Raw genomic sequence first — 19932 nt, 5'->3', positions numbered from 1 at the left:
AAACAAATTTAATGTACTTTGAATCATTTCTCTGGGAATAAATTCTCAGTGGACAGAATCTGTAGCAAATGACGTCAATCCATCCTGGAGCTCAGCAGCTGTGGGGAGCTGTGGTGGCTTTCTGCTTTTTGTTTGTTTGTTTTATTCATTTTGATTATTTTTGGCTTATAGCTCCAGTTAACCAAACACAACCAACATCAGCAGATGGCATGGTACCCCAAATCATCACAGGCTGCAGAAACTTCACACTGGATTTCAAGCACCTCGGATCCTGTAACTCTGCACTCTCCCTCCAGACTTTAGGACCTGATTTTATAAATCAGAAGCATCTGTCCAGTTCATTTTTCTCCGTAGTCCAGGCGAGATGCTTCTGCCATTGTCCCTGGTTCTGGAGTAGTTTTAGATTAGAAATGCGACAGATGTAGTTTCTTTCCTGAAGACATCTGTGCATGGTGGTTCTTGGGGGACATACAGAGCCTCAGTTTATTTCTTGTGAAGCTCCTTCTTGAACTCTTCTCGAGCCTGCAGTCATCAGTCTTTTCCCCAGTCAACTTTCCCTTAATATGCTTTAATACACTATTTTACAAACAGCCGGCCTTTTCAGCAGTGACCTTCGGTGGCTTAAGGGTGTCAATGGTCATCATCCAGACATCTGTCAAATCAGCATAGTCACTCATCATAGTGGTTTCATGTACTAGTCTGCAGTATTTATACTGTATAAATAATAATTTATTCAAACTACTCATTTACTGGATTTCTAATTTTCATGAGCGACAAGCTATGATCAAAATTAAGATAAAAAAGGTTTGACCTATTGCACATGAAATTGCAAAAAAATAACTTATTATAATATTTAGTCATTTTTGAGAGGCACTAGTACACTGTATTTGAACAGGGACTGAAGCTTTCTACACTGAGTGTCTTGCTTAGTAAGGCCCTTTAGGATTAGCCAAAATTAGAACAAATGGTCCGTTTGGACAACCCCATTTATTTAATCTTGATTAATTAAATTGAACATTTTTGGTTGACAGCGCATTTTATTATTCAGGTTTCTAATTATTTCAATTACCATAAAGGTGCCAAAACAACATGAGATGTTACTTCATGCTTATCAAGGTATATTAAATATAATTGCAATGCAAGACTTGTGTATCTGTGTAAATATGGCCTGAGGGGGGAAATTTCCTGTTAAATGAATTACATGTCTACATATCTTCTACCACAACTGCTAAGGTGATTAAAGAACATTTAAACAGCATTGTCACTCTTCCTGTAAACTTGCATGACTTCATACTCACATGCCCCGCCCTGTATAGTTAGATCGAGCATCACAACCATGTGACAAGCATGAATTTGGATTTATGAAAGAGAAAGAGCAAGACACATTCACATTAGATAGTTGCTCTTTTTTATACAGGCTCAAAAGAGGTAGCTTGTTTCCTTTATATTTTTAGAGCATGGTTTAACTGCAGACCTACAGTACATATGCTTAAGATCAGGTATAGTAGCATGAATATGCATTGCTCACTTTGGACCTTTCTTAGACAGAATTTCTTTTAACAGTCATGTGCACCCACTTATTGAGATCCAGTCAATTCTTTATAAGCTCGTGTGAACACGGGCTTAATAAAATATCTCATCATGAAAAAATAAATAAATAAAAATAAAAATTTAATGTGTTTTGGATAAGAGGTTTCAGACGTACACCCTGATGGAGAACTATCCTCGAAGAACCCATGCATCGATGTGAAGATATGTATACAAAAAAAGTCAACACACAACGAGATACACTCAATATTATTTATGTTATTGTACAATCTGCATTTTTAAACAAATAATAATAATAAAAAAAAAAGATTAGTAAGATGTACAGTATTCGAATGATCGTATCTGGTGTGGACTGAAGACTCGAGTCCACCCAGAGCTCCAGTGATAGGAGAGGACAGAGGGCTGGAATGACTTATGACGGCTTAATAAGTGGTGTGTGTGTGTGTGTGTGTGTGTGTGTGTGTGTGTGTGTGTGTGTGTGTGTGTGTGTGTGTGTACAGCAGTGTCTGTGTGTACGTCTGCATGTATCTGCTTGTATTCATAAGTTTTCTGTTGTGTGTGCATTCAGCCAAGGTGTTGATAGGAGGTGGAATGTCACATGGCGGGGGATGGGATAAAGGGATGAAAGCAAAACAGAGAGAGGAACAAGTGGGAAACAAAAAGAAAACATGGAGTCAAAAGTAGCAGGGGCTCAGTTGGTGTAGATCTGCCCTTCAGGTGGCTGAGGAAGCTTCATGTTTTCCTTGCAGGTCATGAGCCGTCGAAGCTCCAGCAGCACCATCCGGATACTGTAGGAGTTCTGCCACTTGGCCAGCGCAGACACTGCATGCATGTCAACCTGCAGGGTGGAGATGGATGCAGTTAGACATTGTAATTATCCCCCATCTTGGATTTACCTTTTTAAAGCACCAAAATGTTTTTAAAAATTATTTATTTTTTAATAACTGTATTTCATTGTTCAGATCCATTATACCGGTATTCATATTTATTTTAATAGAAACTGATTTACTGCTGCTTTAACCTGCAATGTGTTTAAGTCAAGCTTCACACATTAACCTTGGGCATACAATTAGAGAAAAAAAAAAAGCAGAGCAACAGATGAATGAGCACTGACACGCTTGACCAAGTGAAATGAGTGCAACCACCCACAAAGAAGCGAGGAAGTCATGTTATTTACGTGCAAAAAAGGGGGACCTTTGTATCTATTCCATTTCCAAATAGACTAGTGTCGCTTCGCATGATCCATAGCTCACAGCGATCCTTAATGAATTACCTTGGTACAGCATCTCAGTTTATCCACAGACTGAAACAAGCAATTTTATCCTTTGCCCCCAGCGTTTTGCCACGTAAAATAAAAGGTTTGAGTAGCAGGTGGGTGTTTAAAGGTAGAGCAGTGTGCCTGAGATGACCATATTAGACAATTAATCTCTTATAATATTATATTGCATTAAAAGTAAAAAAATAAAATAAAAATAAAAAAGTCTGAAAGTATAATGTGTGTATATGTGTTAGTCCCCATAGGGAAATAGTTCCTCTACATTTAACCCATTCACCCAGTGAAGCAGTGGGCAGCCACCAATGCAGCGCCTGGGGAGCAGTGTGTAGGGACGGTACCTTGCTCAGGGGTACCTCAGGGTAGCCGTTCAGTGGAGTTGAACCCCCGACCTTCTGATCATGGGGTCACCACTCTACCTACTGTCCCTAAGTGGGTTTTTAAATAAGAATGAAGGCTGAACTGGCCCTCGTCTTTCTTCCTAACTTGCATGGTGCTCATGTAAGTTAGGAAAAAAGATCCCACATATTACCAATTTTTTGAGATCTTTAAAAAAAAAAAAAAAAAAAACTCTTGGAAAATCCTAAAACATCTGAATAAAGATCGAGATGTACATTATGTAAATCATCTATTATCGTCTTTTTCCATGGAACCAATGGCCGTCTTCTAAACAAGATGATATGAACTCATAACCAGACAACTGCAGAGCTGGACCTTTTGGGACTTTTAAGGAGTAAATAAAATCTTATATTGATATTTCAGCCAATATTCAACCAGTAAGTGAGAGTATTAAACAATAAGATGATACGAAACATATATCCTGACATATCAGTGATAGGCCAGTTTAAGCTAGTTGATCAGTTGTTTATCTGACTCCACAGAGCAGATATGATGCTCCTTCCACAGAGTGCATCCAAAATGAGCCAATCAAGCTTAAGAATAATGATAAATAATTCACATACCACACCGTTGGAGGTGTGCACGCCATTCAAGTTTATCTTTGTCACAAATCTGACAAAAGGTGGTGATTCTGGGTATCCTGGCCCGCATTCAACCTTCAGATTGTACATCCTGTTTTCATAGCTTGTCTGTTGATCAAAGGAAGTTAGGGAGAGGTGAGAAGACAGCACACCGAACTTTGAAGGGAAAAAAAAAAAAAAAAAAAAAAGTACACAATGTTCACTGTGTGCAACAACATCATGTGAAAACTAAGGCAGGAAATACCCTTGTAGGGTTTTTTTTCTCCTGACTCACAAAGGCCCTGGGGAGAGTTTAAAGAGTCTGCGGTACCTTGTTTTTACACAAATCTGTGCCTTTTGCTTTAATCTAATCAACAAAAATGTCTGCTATAATTAACATAACTGCTAATTTTATTACAATTTTTGGCTCTGGCCAAAACATTTGGTGGCATGCCAGAATTTTTTTATGCTCCCTGCATACAGGCTGTAACTGTGACAGCACTGCTGCAGTTTTACCCAGTCACACAGTAAATGAATACACTGTAGATGAAGACAAACTGGCTGACCCAGCTGCAATCTAACATACGGTAATGTCCATGGTCCTGTGAAAGAGGTCCTCAAAGGACTGTAGTCAATAATTTAAAAACAGCATTTTCAATAACAGTCTCATATAGGTCATTTCAACTTTACAGCTTAGCACTGAGCAGTGCTAAGTATTTATGAATACCTATAAATAAAAATTAACTAAAAAGATACTGGGACATCTGTCAGCAGTCAAAAACAACATTATGCTGCAAACTTATGCGATATTTGGTCTTTAGTCAGGAGTTTAATTGTGCTTCTGCTTCACATTTATTCTGTTTTAATTCAAAAACATTCATTCGAAGCACTGCAAAGTAGTGTTAGTGCCTCGATGTTTTCCTCTTCTTCACATGGACGACCTGATTTGCTCCCCAACATCATGCCATGCACAAATCAAACCTGACACCTTTGGTTTAAGTAACTTAATCTTTTGGCTTGGTCAACACTCCCCTGCTCCTGCAAAGTCCTCATCCAGGTGTTAAAAATGGCACCACTAACCCTTGGGGGGCCAAGGATCACCCCTCTCCATCGTGTTAAGGTCATGTCCTCATCATCCTCCAAGCCCCAGCTCACCGTTCCATCTCCCACACCTTTCTGACCTTCCTCCAGCTCTTCCAGGAGCCGGAAATTGCGAGGAACTTTAACGCCTGTTTGTGGGCAAACACACAGCCATTCAGTCATGCAAACTTCCAGAGCCACAGGTAGATTTACGAAGCTAAATAAAACTGCCAGCAGTGTGCCAGACAAAATGACTTGCAGTTATGAAGTTATGACTCAATAAGACAGAAAAAATAAGGGACGCCTCAGCTGCGCAGCCTACGTGAGCCTTTTGATAAGAGCAGGTGTTATTTTCACGTCCTGTGAGACTTGAGCATCTGGCTCCGGCGGTGCCGCATCACTTGGCCTCCGCAGTGAGATACGACGAGGCTGCACCCTTAACAGAGCCATCCAAACGAACCCAGTCACACTGCCAGCTGCTGCAGCATTTCAGCTCAGCTCACCGGCGTCTCCAGAGAAGCTCAGTGAAGCTCAGCGCAGGTCATGTTTCCCTCATGAGCTCTCGGAAAACGTACAGTCACTGTTTACGTTTAACAGCCGGGCAGGAAGACCGTCTTACTGCGGGATTCACCCGCATTTCTTGATGACATTTAAGTAACGCTACACACCCGGTTTGCAACACATCGCGCCTGTAAATAATCTGACGTCGCAAACAGGCTGTCATTTTCCGGTGGGGTGGCGGTGCTGTGGTTTGACAACAGGATGCTGTAATTTAAGCAGCATCCTAAATCAAACTATTAAATTAAAATGTATAAATGAATACACAAATGCATAAGCAAGTTGCAATGCCTCATATTTGCTGATGGCTGGCGAGTAACGGCTCCACGCCCATAAAACAGCACTGAAGTGAGACCTGCTGTCCTTTTATCTAACTTAAGATAGCTTAGCTGCTAGCATCGCTTCCTATTCATTCTCCTCAGCTTTGTTTTAGCTTCTATGTAATAACACAACATAGCACAGCGCCTCAATGCGGAATCCATCTAATCATAAAACCTAACAGGTACGCGGTAAAAATTCACTGACAACACTGTTCAAAAATAGCTTTTCGCAGTGATTAAATACGTCTCAACCGTTTTACCTGATCCGGCGGCGACCGCCATCTTGTCGCTACACAGCGGGAGCGAGCACGCACTTTTACCATTGTAGCCAGCGGTGCGTGCGCGAGCAAGAAGACAGCAGCGGCGCTTCCTTTGTTGCTCTAAGCAAACTGATTAGCTATGTGGCTGCATAAAACGGAACTGTTATAATAATAATAATCATTATTACTATTGTTGTTGTTGTTGTTGTCGTCAGAGTAGCACATTAACTTAGAGATAATCTAACCTGGCATACTTTCCAAGGCAGGTCACTATATTAAACGATTTAATTCTGTCAGAGCATCAAAAAAAACTGTGCTTATTTTAATAGTCATTTCATTAAATAGAGATATTATTAACTGCCCTTTTGCTCCAGGGGTTTTTAAATCCACCAGTTCCAAAGGCAAGAGTGTTTGTCCAGAATTCTGCCTTTATGGTATATCTTTCAATCATCTTTCTTCAAATGTAGCATGTAATTCTCTACTAGTTCTATTCACATTGCATGATAAATCAGTATACATGTAATTTAGGTCAGAGTTTTGTGCTTCTGCAGAAATTGTGGAAATCCAGCATGACTGAGGAGGAGGATGGGCCTATAAGAGGTCATTCATCAGCATGTGCATCTACTTTTAGGTAGGTATGTATAGGTATTGTGCATGTGCATCTACATCTACTGATTTGAAACCATTTTACAGCACCCTCAGCGTCATGGGGAATGAAAAATGAAGGTATTTCTGAAGGCAAAGGCCACAATTAAAATAACAAAGATGGGGGAGTGTCAATATATTAGAAGAAAAAGATCGCTGTGAGAGATTAAAACATGAAACCCTTAATTAGCAAGGATAGATTAAAGCATGCCAAGTTTGATTAGGTCATTCACTGACTGACTGCAGGCTTATTACATAGCAAGTAAGCTGTGGAGTCTGGTGTCAAAAGGTTGACCTAAGCTTGCAAATTAAAAGGAAGAGGTGTTCTTGACTCAGAAACAATATTTCTCTGTGTGAAAACGCCTTGTGATCTCAAGAGGTTAGAGCAGAGTGGCCAGTTTGCTTTGAGCTGATAGGAAACTAAGTCAAACAACCGCTTTATACAACCAACGCACAACACGTCAACAGGTGCCACTCCTGTCAGCTAAGAACAGGAAACTGTGGCTACAATTCACACGGGCTCGCCAAAACTGGAAAACAGAAGAATGGAAAAAGAATTTGCCTGATCTAGTGTCTTGAATTTCTCCTGTCACATTCAAACGGCCGGGTCAGAATTTGGTAGAAACAGCTTTCAAGCATGAAAGCATGGATCTATTCTGCCTTGTCTCAACACTTCAGGCTTGTGACGGTGATGTAATGGTGTGACGAATATTTTCTTGGTACCCTTTGGACCCTTTAGAGCCAAATGAGCATCTTTAAAATACCACAGTCTGTCTCATTATTGTTGCTGACCATGTCCTTCCCTTCATGACCACATTGTATCCATTATCTGATGTCGGTTTTCCAGCAAGATAAAGCACAAAGCTCACAATATCTGAAACTGGTTTCTTGAACATGACAGTGAGCTCACTGTTCTCAAATGGCTTCCACAGACACCAGATCTCACAGAGAGTACCTTTGGGATGTGGTGGAACATCATGGATATGCGGCCAACAAACCAACAGCAACTGTGTGACACTGTTATGTCAGTATCAGCTGTTACGGAAATCTGAAACAAAACAAGTTGTCTCTGTGAGATTTTAATTTGCCTTGGCAAAGGTCTCAGAAAACAGTACAGAGTACAGCAGCTCTCCAGTGCCATCACATTCCCCCCTTTTGATCATTTATTGATTCACAGGGCAGCACGGTGGTTAGCACTGTTGCCTCACAGCAAGAAGGTCCTGAGTTTGACTCCACAGGAGCCTGTCTGTGTGGAGTTTGAATGCAGTTGGGTTAACTGATGATTCTAAATTGTCCACAGGTGTGAGTGTGAATGGTGTCTGTCTCTCTGTGTTAGCTCTGCGATACACTGGCGACCTGTCCAGGGTGTACCCTGTCATCAGTTAACCCAGCCCTACTAACTGACATGACAGCATCACACAGTTGCTGTAGGTTTGTTGGGTGCACATTGTGAGATTACTATACTATCTTATGCCACCTTTTACTTCTAATCAAAGAATTGTTGAATCATTATACGGCTATAGGCCACATTATTCCTTGGATTAAAGATTGTGAAATCATTACACCGTTTTATGATGCGGGGCGATCGTGGCTCAAGAGTTGGGAGTTCGCCTTGTAATCGGAAGGTTGCCGGTTCGAGCCCCGGCTTGGACAGTCTCGGTCGTTGTGTCCTTGGGCAAGACACTTCACCCGTTGCCTACTGGTGGTGGTCAGAGGGCCCGGTGGCGCCAGTGTCCGGCAGCCTCGCCTCTGTCAGTGCGCCCCAGGGTGGCTGTGGCTACAATGTAGCTTGCCATCACCAGTGTGTGAATGTGTGCGTGAATGGGTGGATGACTGGATATGTAAAGCGCTTTGGGGTCCTTAGGGACTAGTAAAGCGCTATATAAATACAGGCCATTTACCATTTATACTGCTGAGTTATAAGAAATGCTGTTTGTGTCGAATCATGGCCTTCCTTTTCTGATTACAAAGAGAACAGAATATATTGTAGAGGTTTTCTGCCCCATCTCATCAGGAGGAGATAAAACAGGAAGCCAAGGCCGTCACTTAGGTGCTGTAAGAGAGAAAGATGGTAAATGGTAAATGGCCTGTATTTGTATAGCGCTTTACTTAGTCCCTAAGGACCCCAAAGCGCTTTACAGAACATTCAGTCATTCACACACACTGGTGATGGCAAGCCACATTGTAGCCACAGCTGCCTTGGGTCGCACTAACAGAGGCGTGAATGTGAATGCTTAGTGTGGAGGGGGGCCGGAGCTATAAGAATGTGAGAAATGGTCAGACACTTCTGGCGGACACCCTCCTGTCCGGATGTTTGTAATGCTCAAAGTGTGTATGGAATAAAGAGAATTGTTTTGATGAGATTGTTGAGATTGTGTTGTTCTTCCTTCAGCCCAAAGATCAAAGAACTGGGATATCCAATGATATCCATGATATCCCACCACAACCCAAAGGTTCTCTCTGTGAGATCTGGTGTCTGTGGAAGCCATTTGAGAACAGTGAGCTCACTGTCATGTTCAAGAAACCAGTTTCAGATATTGTGAGCTTTGTGCTTTATCTTGCTGGAAAACCGACATCAGATGATGGATACAATGTGGTCATGAAGGGAAGGACATGGTCAGCAACAATAATGAGGCAGACTGTGGTATTTTAAAGATGCTCATTTGGCTCTAAAGGGTCCAAAGGGTACCAAGAAAATATTCGTCACACCATTAGATAAACATCACAAGCCTGAAGTGTTGAGACAAGGCAGAATGGATCCATGCTTTCATGCTTGAAAGCGGTTTCTACCAAATTCTGACACGTGACAGCAGAAAATCAAGACACTAGATCAGGCAAATTCTTTTTCCATTCTTCTGTTTTCCAATTTTGGTGAGCCCGTGTGAATTGTAGTCACAGTTTCCTGATCTTAACTGACAGTAGTGGCACCTGGGTTATTTTCTGTTGTGCGTTGGTTGTATAAAACGATTGTTTGACTTAGTTTCCTACCAGCTCAAACCAGTCTGGCCACTCTCCTCTAACCTCTGAGATAACAGGGCATTTTCACACAGAAAATTGCAGCTCTGCAAAGATATTCTCTCTTTTTCAGATCGTTCTCCGTGACCTCTTGAGATGGTTGTGCAGGAAAACCCCAGCAGATCAGCAGTTTCTGAAATACTCAGCCCGTCAGGCATCAACATTTAAATCACCTTTCTTTTCCATTCTGGTGCTTGGTTTGAACTTCAGCAGGCCGTTTTGACCATGTCTACACACTTAAATAGATTTGTCTTTGTACCATGTGATTGGTTAACATTTGCATTAACAAGCAGCAGAACAGGTGTGCCTAATGAAATGACTGCTGAATGCTTTTGTTATTGTAGAATCTCCTCAATATGGTGTAGTCGAACTGAGTGCAGAATAATTTGTCTGTTCTGCTTGAACAGGATTAATTGAATAAGTGAATTTAAAGTGTTTGTTTTGCTTGGAATAAACAGAAGCCTGGAATGTAACATGACAGCTGCGTCTGTGAGAAGTGCATCGATTAGCAGTAAATGTGTCGAGGGCCAGGCTCCAGGTACAGACAGGGTCATTAATTATTAATACGCTTTTCATTGTGGATGTTTTAACCACTGACGCAAGTACCTGTAGCAGCGGCAGAAGACCATCAGATGCTGCCGATTATTGTACCTTTTTTGCAAAAAGTTATGGTGAGAAAGTCTTTACTTAGGCAAATATAAACACAATCAAGCAGTTGATTTAACCCTTTAATGCTAAGTGTATCATGTTTGATATGTGAGTTTTTGCAAGTTTTAGAGACTTTATTGGTGTGATTTTTTTCCCCATGTAAAAAATAAATAAATTGCACTATACATTTTGAAAGAATGCATTGCAAAAAGATTTGCTAATATAACTCAAATTAAAACTGTATATACAAATTAGCTTTTTAAAATTTCATCACAAGGTTAAAAAATAGAATTATTATGTATGAGAAGGTGGTGTTCTGTGTACTTGTGCACGTGGGCGATCGTGGCTCAAGAGTTGGCAGTTTGTCTTGTAATCGGAAGGTTGCTGGTTCGAGCCCCGGCTCCGACAGTCTCGGTCGTTGTGTCCTTGGGCAAGACACTTCACCTGTTGCCTAATGGTGGTGGTCAGAGGGCCCGGTGGCGCCAGTGTCCGGCAGCCTCGCCTCTGTCAGTGCGCCCCAGGGTGGCTGTGGCTACAATGTAGCTTGCCATCACCAGTGTGTGAATGTGTGTGTGAATGGGTGGATGACTGAATGTGTAAAGCGCTTTGGGGTCCTTAGGGACTAGTAAAGCGCTATATAAATACAGGCCATTTACCATTTACCCTGTGAAATCGTCACAAGTTCCTAAAACAGATTAAATAATACACTTTTTTCCCAGCCTTAAACTAAATAAAAATAATAATGATAACAGAAAGAAAAACACAGAAATATGTTTATTAGTTTATTTATAAATACAGTATATTATTTACACTGTAAGTCCTCCAACTGGAAGACAACAAAAAGGCATCAAGGCATTAATCTGATATCTAAAACTCCATCCCCACCACCAGTGTACATAACCAACAACAACAACAACATCCACATGGACCTTACCTCAGAAGAAGCAAGAGTCAAATCATGAGCAATTTAAAGTCAGTCAATGAACTCTTTTCCCACATTGTTGGCAAGAGGATAAGGCGATTCAATAAAGTCCGAGGACCATTACAGGAGAGATTCCGACTGCCCATCTCACTTACTAACATCTTCATTTGCTCTCACTAAATTTTTCAGGTGCGAAAAAAAAAATACTTAATTGACCACATACTGTCGCAAAACACCGTTCAAATCCACTGCTGAAAGTTCACTGTCTCTAAGCGGAAAATCCAAATACAGCTCGATCACAAATTCTACCTCAATAACAAGTGGCCAAGTTAACTGTACTGATTTATGGTAACAATAGATCCCAGAAAGCATCTACGATAATGTGACTACTCTGGATTTTAAAAAAAATCTGATGTATATGACTTTTACTTCTGAAATAATGGCCTTAACTTCACAAAAAAAGGAATTTGTTTTTCACAATTACTTTAATTCATCTAACCACAATCCTGAGATCATCTGGAGAGTAAGAAGAAAGCTTATGCATGTTAGAGCCACACTCACAACCATGTTATTCACCATGAAAGCCGTACACACCAACAGATGTCCAGTCTTTCTCCAAGAAAAGATTATTATGGTTTGGGTTCCTTCTGAGCTCATCATACATATTTAAAATAAAGTTGTCAGTTTCCAAATGAATGACAGCATGTCATATCTATCATTTCCACCCTCTATCCTTATTTTTTTCTATTCTGCTGATTTATAAAAGCACAAAGCATCCTTTAAACTGCCATTACCTTTATAAGATCACAAAAAGCAACTTGCTGAAGCACTGAAACATCCAGCAAAGCCAACGCCAAGATTCCCACTTGGAAAGTTGTCTGCAAAGGCTCTAACGCGTTCACTCACCGCAGTGTAACAGTGCACAAACATTTTGCCTAATACTGACCAAGAAGAACTACAGGAGTAGAACTCAAGCGGGCCTTAAACTTTAATGCAGTCACACCATCCATCTACCAGCAAAATGACACTACCAAGCGCACACAGAACTGCTTCTCACAATACTCTACAAGCACGATGCAGTCTGCAGTGTACTCCTGCTGCTGACCTATGGTAAATAATCCTATATAATCAAGTATGAAGGATTCTAAAAGTGGAATATCACGTAACATAAAGCAGAACTTTGGCTGCAAACGTAACTGTAATGATCATTAATCTGTCTACTTTAAGCTTAACAAGTAAGCCTTTAACCCAGTCAACCTAAGAAGGTTACCTTCTCCCATTTCCGCCTGAAAAACTTTGCCAGGATTTCCTTGGAATGAAGATAACACTTTGGTGGTTCAGACATGGGACCATTTGGTCAAAGTTTGGGGTCATTTCTTAAAAGCAGTACGATTAGTTTCCTCTGGAGCGAGCGCAATCCTCCCCATTCATGACTGCTTTTGCACAAACTCAAAGGAAAGCTGGTGACCCAGTGCATTGCTTGCACAAGCCGACATGCTATATGCATGCATGCATTCTTTCGTCTGTGTGACATCTTAATTAGAAAAAAGAAAAATTGTCATGCAATTTCTTAAGTAGCTAAATTTTTAAACTCCTGTTCTTCTGATTTAGCAAATATGTGTAAACTATAGAAAAAGAAAGGCATTTGAACCTAATCAGATGAGTTAAGACATATAATTAAGGGCCTCTTATTACAATGCATAGTTAATTGCTGTACAATACATTTACAAATCAATGACTGAAACATTAAAACTTTCAACCAATTAATCTCATCTAGACGTTTTAAAGGAAACTCCAAGATCGTCACCCTTCAGTGAAGCCCTTGAAACAATCACCGAGCCTGCTCGTCAGTTACCGAGAAGGTACACGGTGGCAACGTTGGTCAGCGGGAATGTTATGCTCTGAACCTGACAGTCTCCTTCCACGATACAAGCAATAGCGAGAAGCACGGAGTGAAAACGGTATCACATAAAGCTGACACGTAACATTGGAGTGTCTGCGTCTCACCATGCGAGATACAAACCCCAGAATGACAGAACAATGCAACATCACAACAAAAAGAGCTGCAGCTGAACCAAAAACAAACAGAAGTACTGCATATGCGGCGTGTAAGGCAGCTTGACAAAAAACTGCATGTGCCTCTTTCCTGAAAACTGGTTTGTTTGCATGGAGGGCACATGATCGTCTGATTTTAGGGCCAGACTAACCCAGCAGATACAACAACCGAATTTATTTCTATTTGCCCCAAATTTATAATGACCTAACATCAGTGATGACTGCAGTTTTGTAAATTTTTACAAGCCTTTCAAATCAAATGGTTTTGCTTGAAAATGACTTTTTCAATGGTTGGATCACATGCAAAGATCCACAAATGAAATTGAAAATACCACTATGATCCGACAGGAGCAGTTAGCTTTTCTTTTGATTTTTTTTAGGGGAGGGTTTCTTTTCCTTTAGCATCTCGTGGTAACATCTCCTCTTTGTTAGGAAAGTATAAAAGATGGACGCAGCTCCTAGGACATGAAGCCAACATGGAAGTGCTTTAAATATACGTTCTTTTTAATGGCCTCCAAGAAATGCTTTTATGGATCTGATCATATTAGATAAAATATTAAATACATTTTGCTCATTCTAAGTTTCAGAAAGGATAATAATCCATTAGCTGACCATTTGTGATTGACAAGTCGTCAACCAACAAGTCTGCAGTTCACTGACTTCTGGGTGACCTCACTGTGGCTACGTCCATCTTTTACACCGTCTATGTTTCTCAGTATTTTTGGAGTCATTTTTGGGGGGGTTGACACGCCCCAGATTAAACAATTAAATATGGCTGTGTTTTAGAAACTGTTTATATTAATCATCCTTGAACGCATCTTTACCTCGCTTTTAAAGAGTGTCAAAAGTGGGCTGAGCTGAACCCAAATGTGCAAGTATACAATAAATGTAACAGTAATATTTATCAATTTGATCTTTAGATATCAAAATTGGTAAAGCTTCCAAAAAGTCCTACATCACTGCAGCCTGACTACGCACCGTGACCTAAATAAAATTCAAGCCTAAAATCACTTGCACATCAAGTAGATCCTTGATAAAGTGGAGATGCAGAAACAGATCCACAGAAAATAAAGCTGAGCTAAATATAATGTGATTCATCATCACTTCAAATTAACAGCTGTGGCTCTGGAGAAGCAAAGAGTTTAACCTTTCAAGTATTTTTTTTGTTGAGTTTGATTTTTTTTTTTTTATGTGGAGAAAATATTTGATTTCCTTAGAAAGTGATTTCAAATGTATATGATCGCTCTTCCTTAGCAAAACCCCTAAAAAGTGATGGGCTGTGTTAAATATATAAAGTTTCAAGGATATATTGCATTTATTTTTAAATATTATCTGTGTGAGAGTGATGAAAAATTCCACCAACAAAGCCCTCCTTTTGAAAAAAAGAAAAACAATGTGCAATAGTTAAAGCTATGGCATCAGAAAGTGTTAGATTGTAAGTCCATAGGAAGAAAAACTAAGTGTGGGGGGAAAAAAGGGATGAGAAGCCTGGACGGACCCAGTGTTGTCTGAGGTAGGGTGCAGTTAGCCCGCTGTGTTACTTGACTTTCTGAGCCCATTTCAGATCGTCCGACCTCGGCTTCTCTCCTGTCACACCCTGGATGAGATCCTCCAAGTATCTCCAGAAACCCAGCTTCTCCAAAGGGTAGTTCAGCCAACCTGGAGAATTAAAAAACAAACATTAACTCTCAAATCATCTTTAATTACATCCCTTATTCTGTCTGTCTTTCTTAAGTCAGACCCACTCACTCAGTGCATAACACTGAGCGAAGCACTCTTAATGAAGATGTAGGGTCAAAACCCATCTTTCAACAGAAATAAACACACAATGGAAAACTATAAAACCTGCCCTAACCTTCTTTCTTTGAAACATATTCTTATTTTTTTTAACTCTGATAAGCTCTGGAAATCTGTAATAATATAACCCTTTCCACTAACTAACCATATCCGATATTTCTACTACTGAGAATCCCTCAGCTACTCTGTGACTTTGCTTTTGCGATCAACCGCCAATGTCTCCAGGCTGCACGTGCAGCCGGATATCCTATACCTGCATCAAAACTTCCTGTTAATGACCGGGCTCTGGGTAACCAGTGGTTTCTAAATTGAATTTAGGTCAATAAGTTCCTTTTTTGTTCTCCACTCAGACAGTTTATAAACATGTTACTAAAGCTTGCTCAGACTACAGGCGGGCTGCAATCAAAAAAAGCCTCTCTTTTGCCCACAGGTTCCGAAGATACCTTAAAGCAGGCATTACAGCAAGGTGAAATAATCACTCACTTTTAAGACCCAAGTGTGGAACAAAAAAAGATTATTAACTTAATTATTAACCCAGCCTGTTTAAATACAGAACTTTAGGACAATTTTTAATTACACACTTAGTATGGGCTTAAATACAGAGTACTGATCTTATTTTGAGCAGTTGGCAGATAAATGTACATGTATTTACACACAATCTAACTGCGCAAGGAGCAGTTTTCATGACAAACACATTGTCAGTAAGTCAGCACAGGTGCAGCTTCATTGTTGGGAGGTTTTGTAAAGCACTACAACCCAAAGTCAGTCATGCAAGCCTGGACATGAAGCACCCTCTTTGCAACCGTTTTCGCCCTGCAACAGCCAGCAACCTTTACCAGCTGGTCAGGGAATACACGTTTCCTTAGCGCACAGCAGTTGCCAAAGGGTCAACAACCAGTCTCTGGGCCTGTATGACTAAGCCCTAATGTAGCAAATCTTCCATGTGAACATGCAAACATAGTAGAAGTGGGTAGACAGAGTTTGGTTGGGTAGTGTGAGAAAAGGTCTGGGTAATCCAGACGAAATAATACTACAAACCCGTAGTGATGCAGAAGTAGGTCTCGTGAGGAGAGACATGATGGATGCGGTGGTGCTTGCGGGGAAGGATGATGTGGCAGTCCTGCAGGAACACAACCCAACGAGGCAGCCCGAAGTATGTGTGAGACCACTTGTGAATCTGGTTGGTAAGAGTCACAAAGATGGCCAGTGCATACAGGTAGCAGTACAGGGGGTAGATATGGTAAATCTCCGCTGCAGGTAAAAGAAGACAAACATGGTAGTTTGTTTGCTGTTGCCTTCCTGCCCTTTTCTTAAAGAAACAGTTTTATTTTTTTTATCAGATTAGAGCATTGTCACGGTGGAGATAATGCTTTTTTGATACGAAACTCACCAGGTGAGAAGGTGAGAAAGTTATAGGCCATGTTTGCTAGAGGGACTATGGTCAGCATGCAGTTGTCACCGTTGGTCTCAATGAAGTCGTGACGGGTGATGGCTGTGGGGTCGATGTGGTGCTCTCTGAATGGACGTATAAAGGCCTGCATATATGTGGCAAATTAAGGAAAATGCTCCCTTTGAAAAATGACTATTTGGAGGTAAATGATGGGAAATCATACCTTTCCAAAGATGGGTAGATCTACCGATCCCCACGTATCAGCCCCCCAGTGAACAAATCCTGATGCAAAGTCTGCAGTGAGGATACCCGCCACTGAAAAGAAGAAAAAAAGAGAAGCTTGTTAAACGAGACAGCAAATAATAACACATAAGAAGACTACATCGTTTTTTAAAATTTAGTACTTACCAATGCCCAGCAGGATGGACCATATATGTCCCTGATGGAAATTGGCAAGGAGGTAAATGAGGTTGAAGGCCATGAGAGAGAAGCAGAGGATGACACTGATCCATTCTTGACATCTTTTGCCTTAAAGAACAAGAAACAGGAGCTTTTTAGTGACAAATTCAATCACTTGTGCAGCATTTTCAGTGCAGATATTCCAGTGATGTTCAAAGGTTAGGAAACGACTCTGCGTGTTTGTCTGATGTGGCAGCATTCCTCTGTTCTTTGACAATAATGAGCAGCAGGGCCTGAAATACCTGTCCACATGTTACAGCACAAAGACTGTAATTTAGTGACCTAGAAACAAAACAGCAAAAAAGCAGCAAACACAGTGTGAAACCACAAGACTAGATCTTAGTAAAAGGAGTGGGTGAATAGGACTTATTCCTTTTAAAAAAAACTCAGTAGTTTAGTGCTTATCCCACAGATTTTAATATTTGTCAAAGGGGAAATTTTGAGCATGCGCTAACTCATTTTGAACCAACTCACATTTTTGAAGCATTTCGATTTATTCATTAAAAAATATAACACTAGTTTGTTGCATTAACCCTCATTAACGTGTGACCTCATTGTTACTGGCTGTTTTATATTTACATCAGCTTACGCTCCAATAAATCTGTCCCGAACAAATGTATGTTCCATTAAACTGTGGTGCTTATTTTTTTCTGTCATGCCCCACTTGTGAAACCATAACGATTTTACCAAAACATTAAAAACAATTAGAATGATCTGATGATAATTTAGCCCACAAAACATTTGATTAATTCAGCTTTCAGCAGATCTTGTCTGCCGTGGCCCTATCATCCACCAGTCGGATGCACACCCCAGAGACACTATAAGCATGAGATTTAATGCACACAACAAATGAACAGAAATCCACTGGCGAATTCAGCAACACTAAAGATGGTGGTTATCTCACCCCCTCTGCCACCAAAGAGTCACTCAACAGCCGAAGCAGGAAACATGAGCCAGCTGTGTTATTGACCAGACACACAGCTGAACATGGCAGCTTATCTACCCGCTCCATCATAGTCTGTGGTTTTATCACTTTCCTTGCCTAACGTGAATTTGCATTGCTTTTGGTCAGAAATGTTAGTCAGTGATATTGGTGCTCTTTGCTGAGCTGTTAAGAAAGCCCTAACGTTGAGAAACATTCATCAGTTTTGTTCTGCTTAAGTCAAATTTTTGTGGCTCCAGACATGCACTGGGTATTCCAGAACATCATTATGTTTCCAGTAACATATCTCATTCCTGCCTCGTCCCCAAGGCGTTCCCAATGCAGATGACATAGTGAATTTTGGTTCTATCCCGGGATCTCTTCCCAGAGGAACGTACCTAGAAAACCTCCAAGGGAAGGCACCTAGGAAACGATGCCTGACCCACCTCAGCTGGCTCTTTCAGGGGAGCAGCTGCTCTGCTCCCAACTCCCTTCACATGTCTCCTCACCCTCTCTCTAAGGCCTGATTTAGACTTTTGCCTAACCGACATTACCTATGTTAAGTGTTTGCCAGCATTTGTGTTGGTGCATTATGTGTTAATAATGTATCCAGTGCCAGTTGCCAGATACAAATAAAATGATGAGACGTTCTTCCCTCCTGCGGACATCAGCCTTTGTTTTGGTCAGTTTCGTCAAATCTCCTTCCAGGAATTTGCTGACATTTGTGAGTCCGAATACTGATACTATGATTATTATTCCTCATATTCTCTCACTGAAGGTCCAAAACCTGCCATGAAAAAGTATCCTAAAACAAACAGGAGCAATCAACAGCACCCAATAACCATGCATTAGCCTCTACTTTTGGGGCATTTTTTAAGACTTTAAACAGGGTTTTTTTTTTTGTCCATGTGAACATCTATCCCTGATGTTTGAAAACGTCAAATGAAATCAAGCTCTAGATAAACTAAATCATACAGTAACAAGGTTTTTAATATGCAGGAGAAACCATGCTACCTGCTGTGACTTAACTGTGTAGAAATGTAATGCGCGTGTAATGACAGTAGACTCAAAGAAATGTGGAAAAGCAGAATATTTTTGAAGTTGCACATTTTTCTTAAGGCATTACAAATATCTTCTCTTGAGTGGCAAATGCCTGGGATAAAGGATGTCTTTTCTCTCTGGCCCAGATGACCACTATCACAGGACTTCCTGGGTGTTTTTAATGCAGTGTTTCCAGTTTGGCCCACTTAAGATCAAACGGGGGCTGCATGTGGCCCAGGAACTAAAATAAGTTTCTAATCAGTCACATGCAAAACCTAGTTTCAGTTGCCATTGTGAAAATGCATTTTTATGATGGGCGTGAAACACCACTGAGTGTTTTGACAGGGTGACCGATGGAGCTCTCCAAACAATTCAGAGCATGAGTTTTTGGTTGTGTTTGCAGCCCGTGTGTGCTGACTTGGCAACCAACAACAGCACAGATACGAAAGGTCACAGCAGCTCCGTGACCAGACGAGGTTTCTGAGCCTAAAGCAGAGGCAGTGTATTCTTCTATAACCTCTCTCCCTGATGCTCGAAATGTCAAAGCAGCACAGCCACTCGAAAACAAATTCAGCCACTCTGACATAATTTCCTCTTGTGTCACGACAGCACCGTGGCTGTAATACACCCATACTGCCGACGACTGCTCGGTGTCATTTAAGTGGAGCAGTTAAATACAATCTGCTTATTTTCGTTTAGTAGTTTTAGCAGTTTGTTTCTTGGTGACTGAATAAAGACCGTCGTTATGTCACACCGCCACTCGGTGAACATGCCCATTAGACGGAGCTGCAGCGGAGAGGATCGACTCACCTGGCGAGTACAAATTAGCCAGTTCTCGGGCACCGGCGTGTTGTGGACCCCATCTGGCCGCTCCCCGGCCCGGTCCCTGTGGCTCAAGGCTCTGTGTTTCCCCTCCACACTCGTTCTCGTTAACCATACTCGCCATTTCTTTCCGCTATGGGCCCGGCCCCTTCAATCTCTCTACTCACCACCAGGAACCAACAGAATCACCAACTTCTCAGCCCACAGACAGCGCAATG

The 19932-nt window shown here is 41.0% G+C and overlaps 2 protein-coding genes across 3 annotated transcripts; both read right to left on the bottom strand.

Moving 5' to 3' along the window:
- Positions 1–1786: 1786 nt before the first annotated feature.
- LOC105940822 (ubiquitin-conjugating enzyme E2 variant 1) lies at positions 1787–6097 on the bottom strand. 2 transcript variants are annotated; one of them, XM_012917813.4, is made up of 4 exons: positions 5999–6097; positions 4861–5009; positions 3784–3909; positions 1787–2386 (listed from the first exon to the last, which is right to left on the bottom strand). In XM_012917813.4, the coding sequence occupies exons 1-4, from the start codon at positions 6018–6020 to the stop codon at positions 2240–2242; spliced, it is 444 nt and encodes a 147-aa protein (XP_012773267.1). In that variant the 5' UTR covers positions 6021–6097; the 3' UTR covers positions 1787–2239. The 2 variants fall into 2 exon arrangements, with proteins under 2 accessions (XP_012773267.1, XP_012773268.1); XM_012917814.4 differs by lacking the exon at positions 3784–3909.
- Positions 6098–11075: 4978 nt separating this feature from the next.
- On the bottom strand, positions 11076–19932 carry peds1b (plasmanylethanolamine desaturase 1b). The gene is made up of 6 exons (XM_012917812.4): positions 19703–19932; positions 16879–16998; positions 16694–16785; positions 16471–16615; positions 16119–16331; positions 11076–14942 (listed from the first exon to the last, which is right to left on the bottom strand). Exons 1-6 carry the CDS (start codon positions 19836–19838, stop codon positions 14821–14823), a joined length of 828 nt encoding a protein of 275 aa, XP_012773266.1. The 5' UTR covers positions 19839–19932; the 3' UTR covers positions 11076–14820.

The sequence above is a fragment of the Maylandia zebra genome, linkage group LG20 (assembly GCF_041146795.1).
Source record: "Maylandia zebra isolate NMK-2024a linkage group LG20, Mzebra_GT3a, whole genome shotgun sequence".
In the NCBI taxonomy this organism is placed as follows: Eukaryota; Metazoa; Chordata; class Actinopteri; order Cichliformes; family Cichlidae; genus Maylandia; species Maylandia zebra.
This window is presented reverse-complemented; position numbering and strand designations above follow the sequence as displayed.

What these genes read in the sequence shown, in the direction of transcription:
- LOC105940822 (XM_012917813.4), bottom strand. Translation starts at nt 6,020, where the DNA reads ATGGCGGTCGCCGCCGGATCAG. An exon ending in TGATCCTTGGCCCCCCAAGG is followed by an intron (nt 3,910 to 4,860) that starts GTTAGTGGTGCC and finishes TTTGATCAACAG; the next exon opens with ACAAGCTATGAAAACAGGAT. An exon ending in TGCACACCTCCAACGGTGTG is followed by an intron (nt 2,387 to 3,783) that starts GTATGTGAATTA and finishes TCCACCCTGCAG; the next exon opens with GTTGACATGCATGCAGTGTC.
- peds1b (XM_012917812.4), bottom strand. Translation starts at nt 19,838, where the DNA reads ATGGCGAGTATGGTTAACGAGAACGAGTGTGGAGGGGAAACACAGAGC. An exon ending in GGCTAATTTGTACTCGCCAG is followed by an intron (nt 16,999 to 19,702) that starts GTGAGTCGATCC and finishes TTGTTCTTTAAG; the next exon opens with GCAAAAGATGTCAAGAATGG. An exon ending in CTACTTCTGCATCACTACGG is followed by an intron (nt 14,943 to 16,118) that starts GTTTGTAGTATT and finishes TTAATTCTCCAG; the next exon opens with GTTGGCTGAACTACCCTTTG.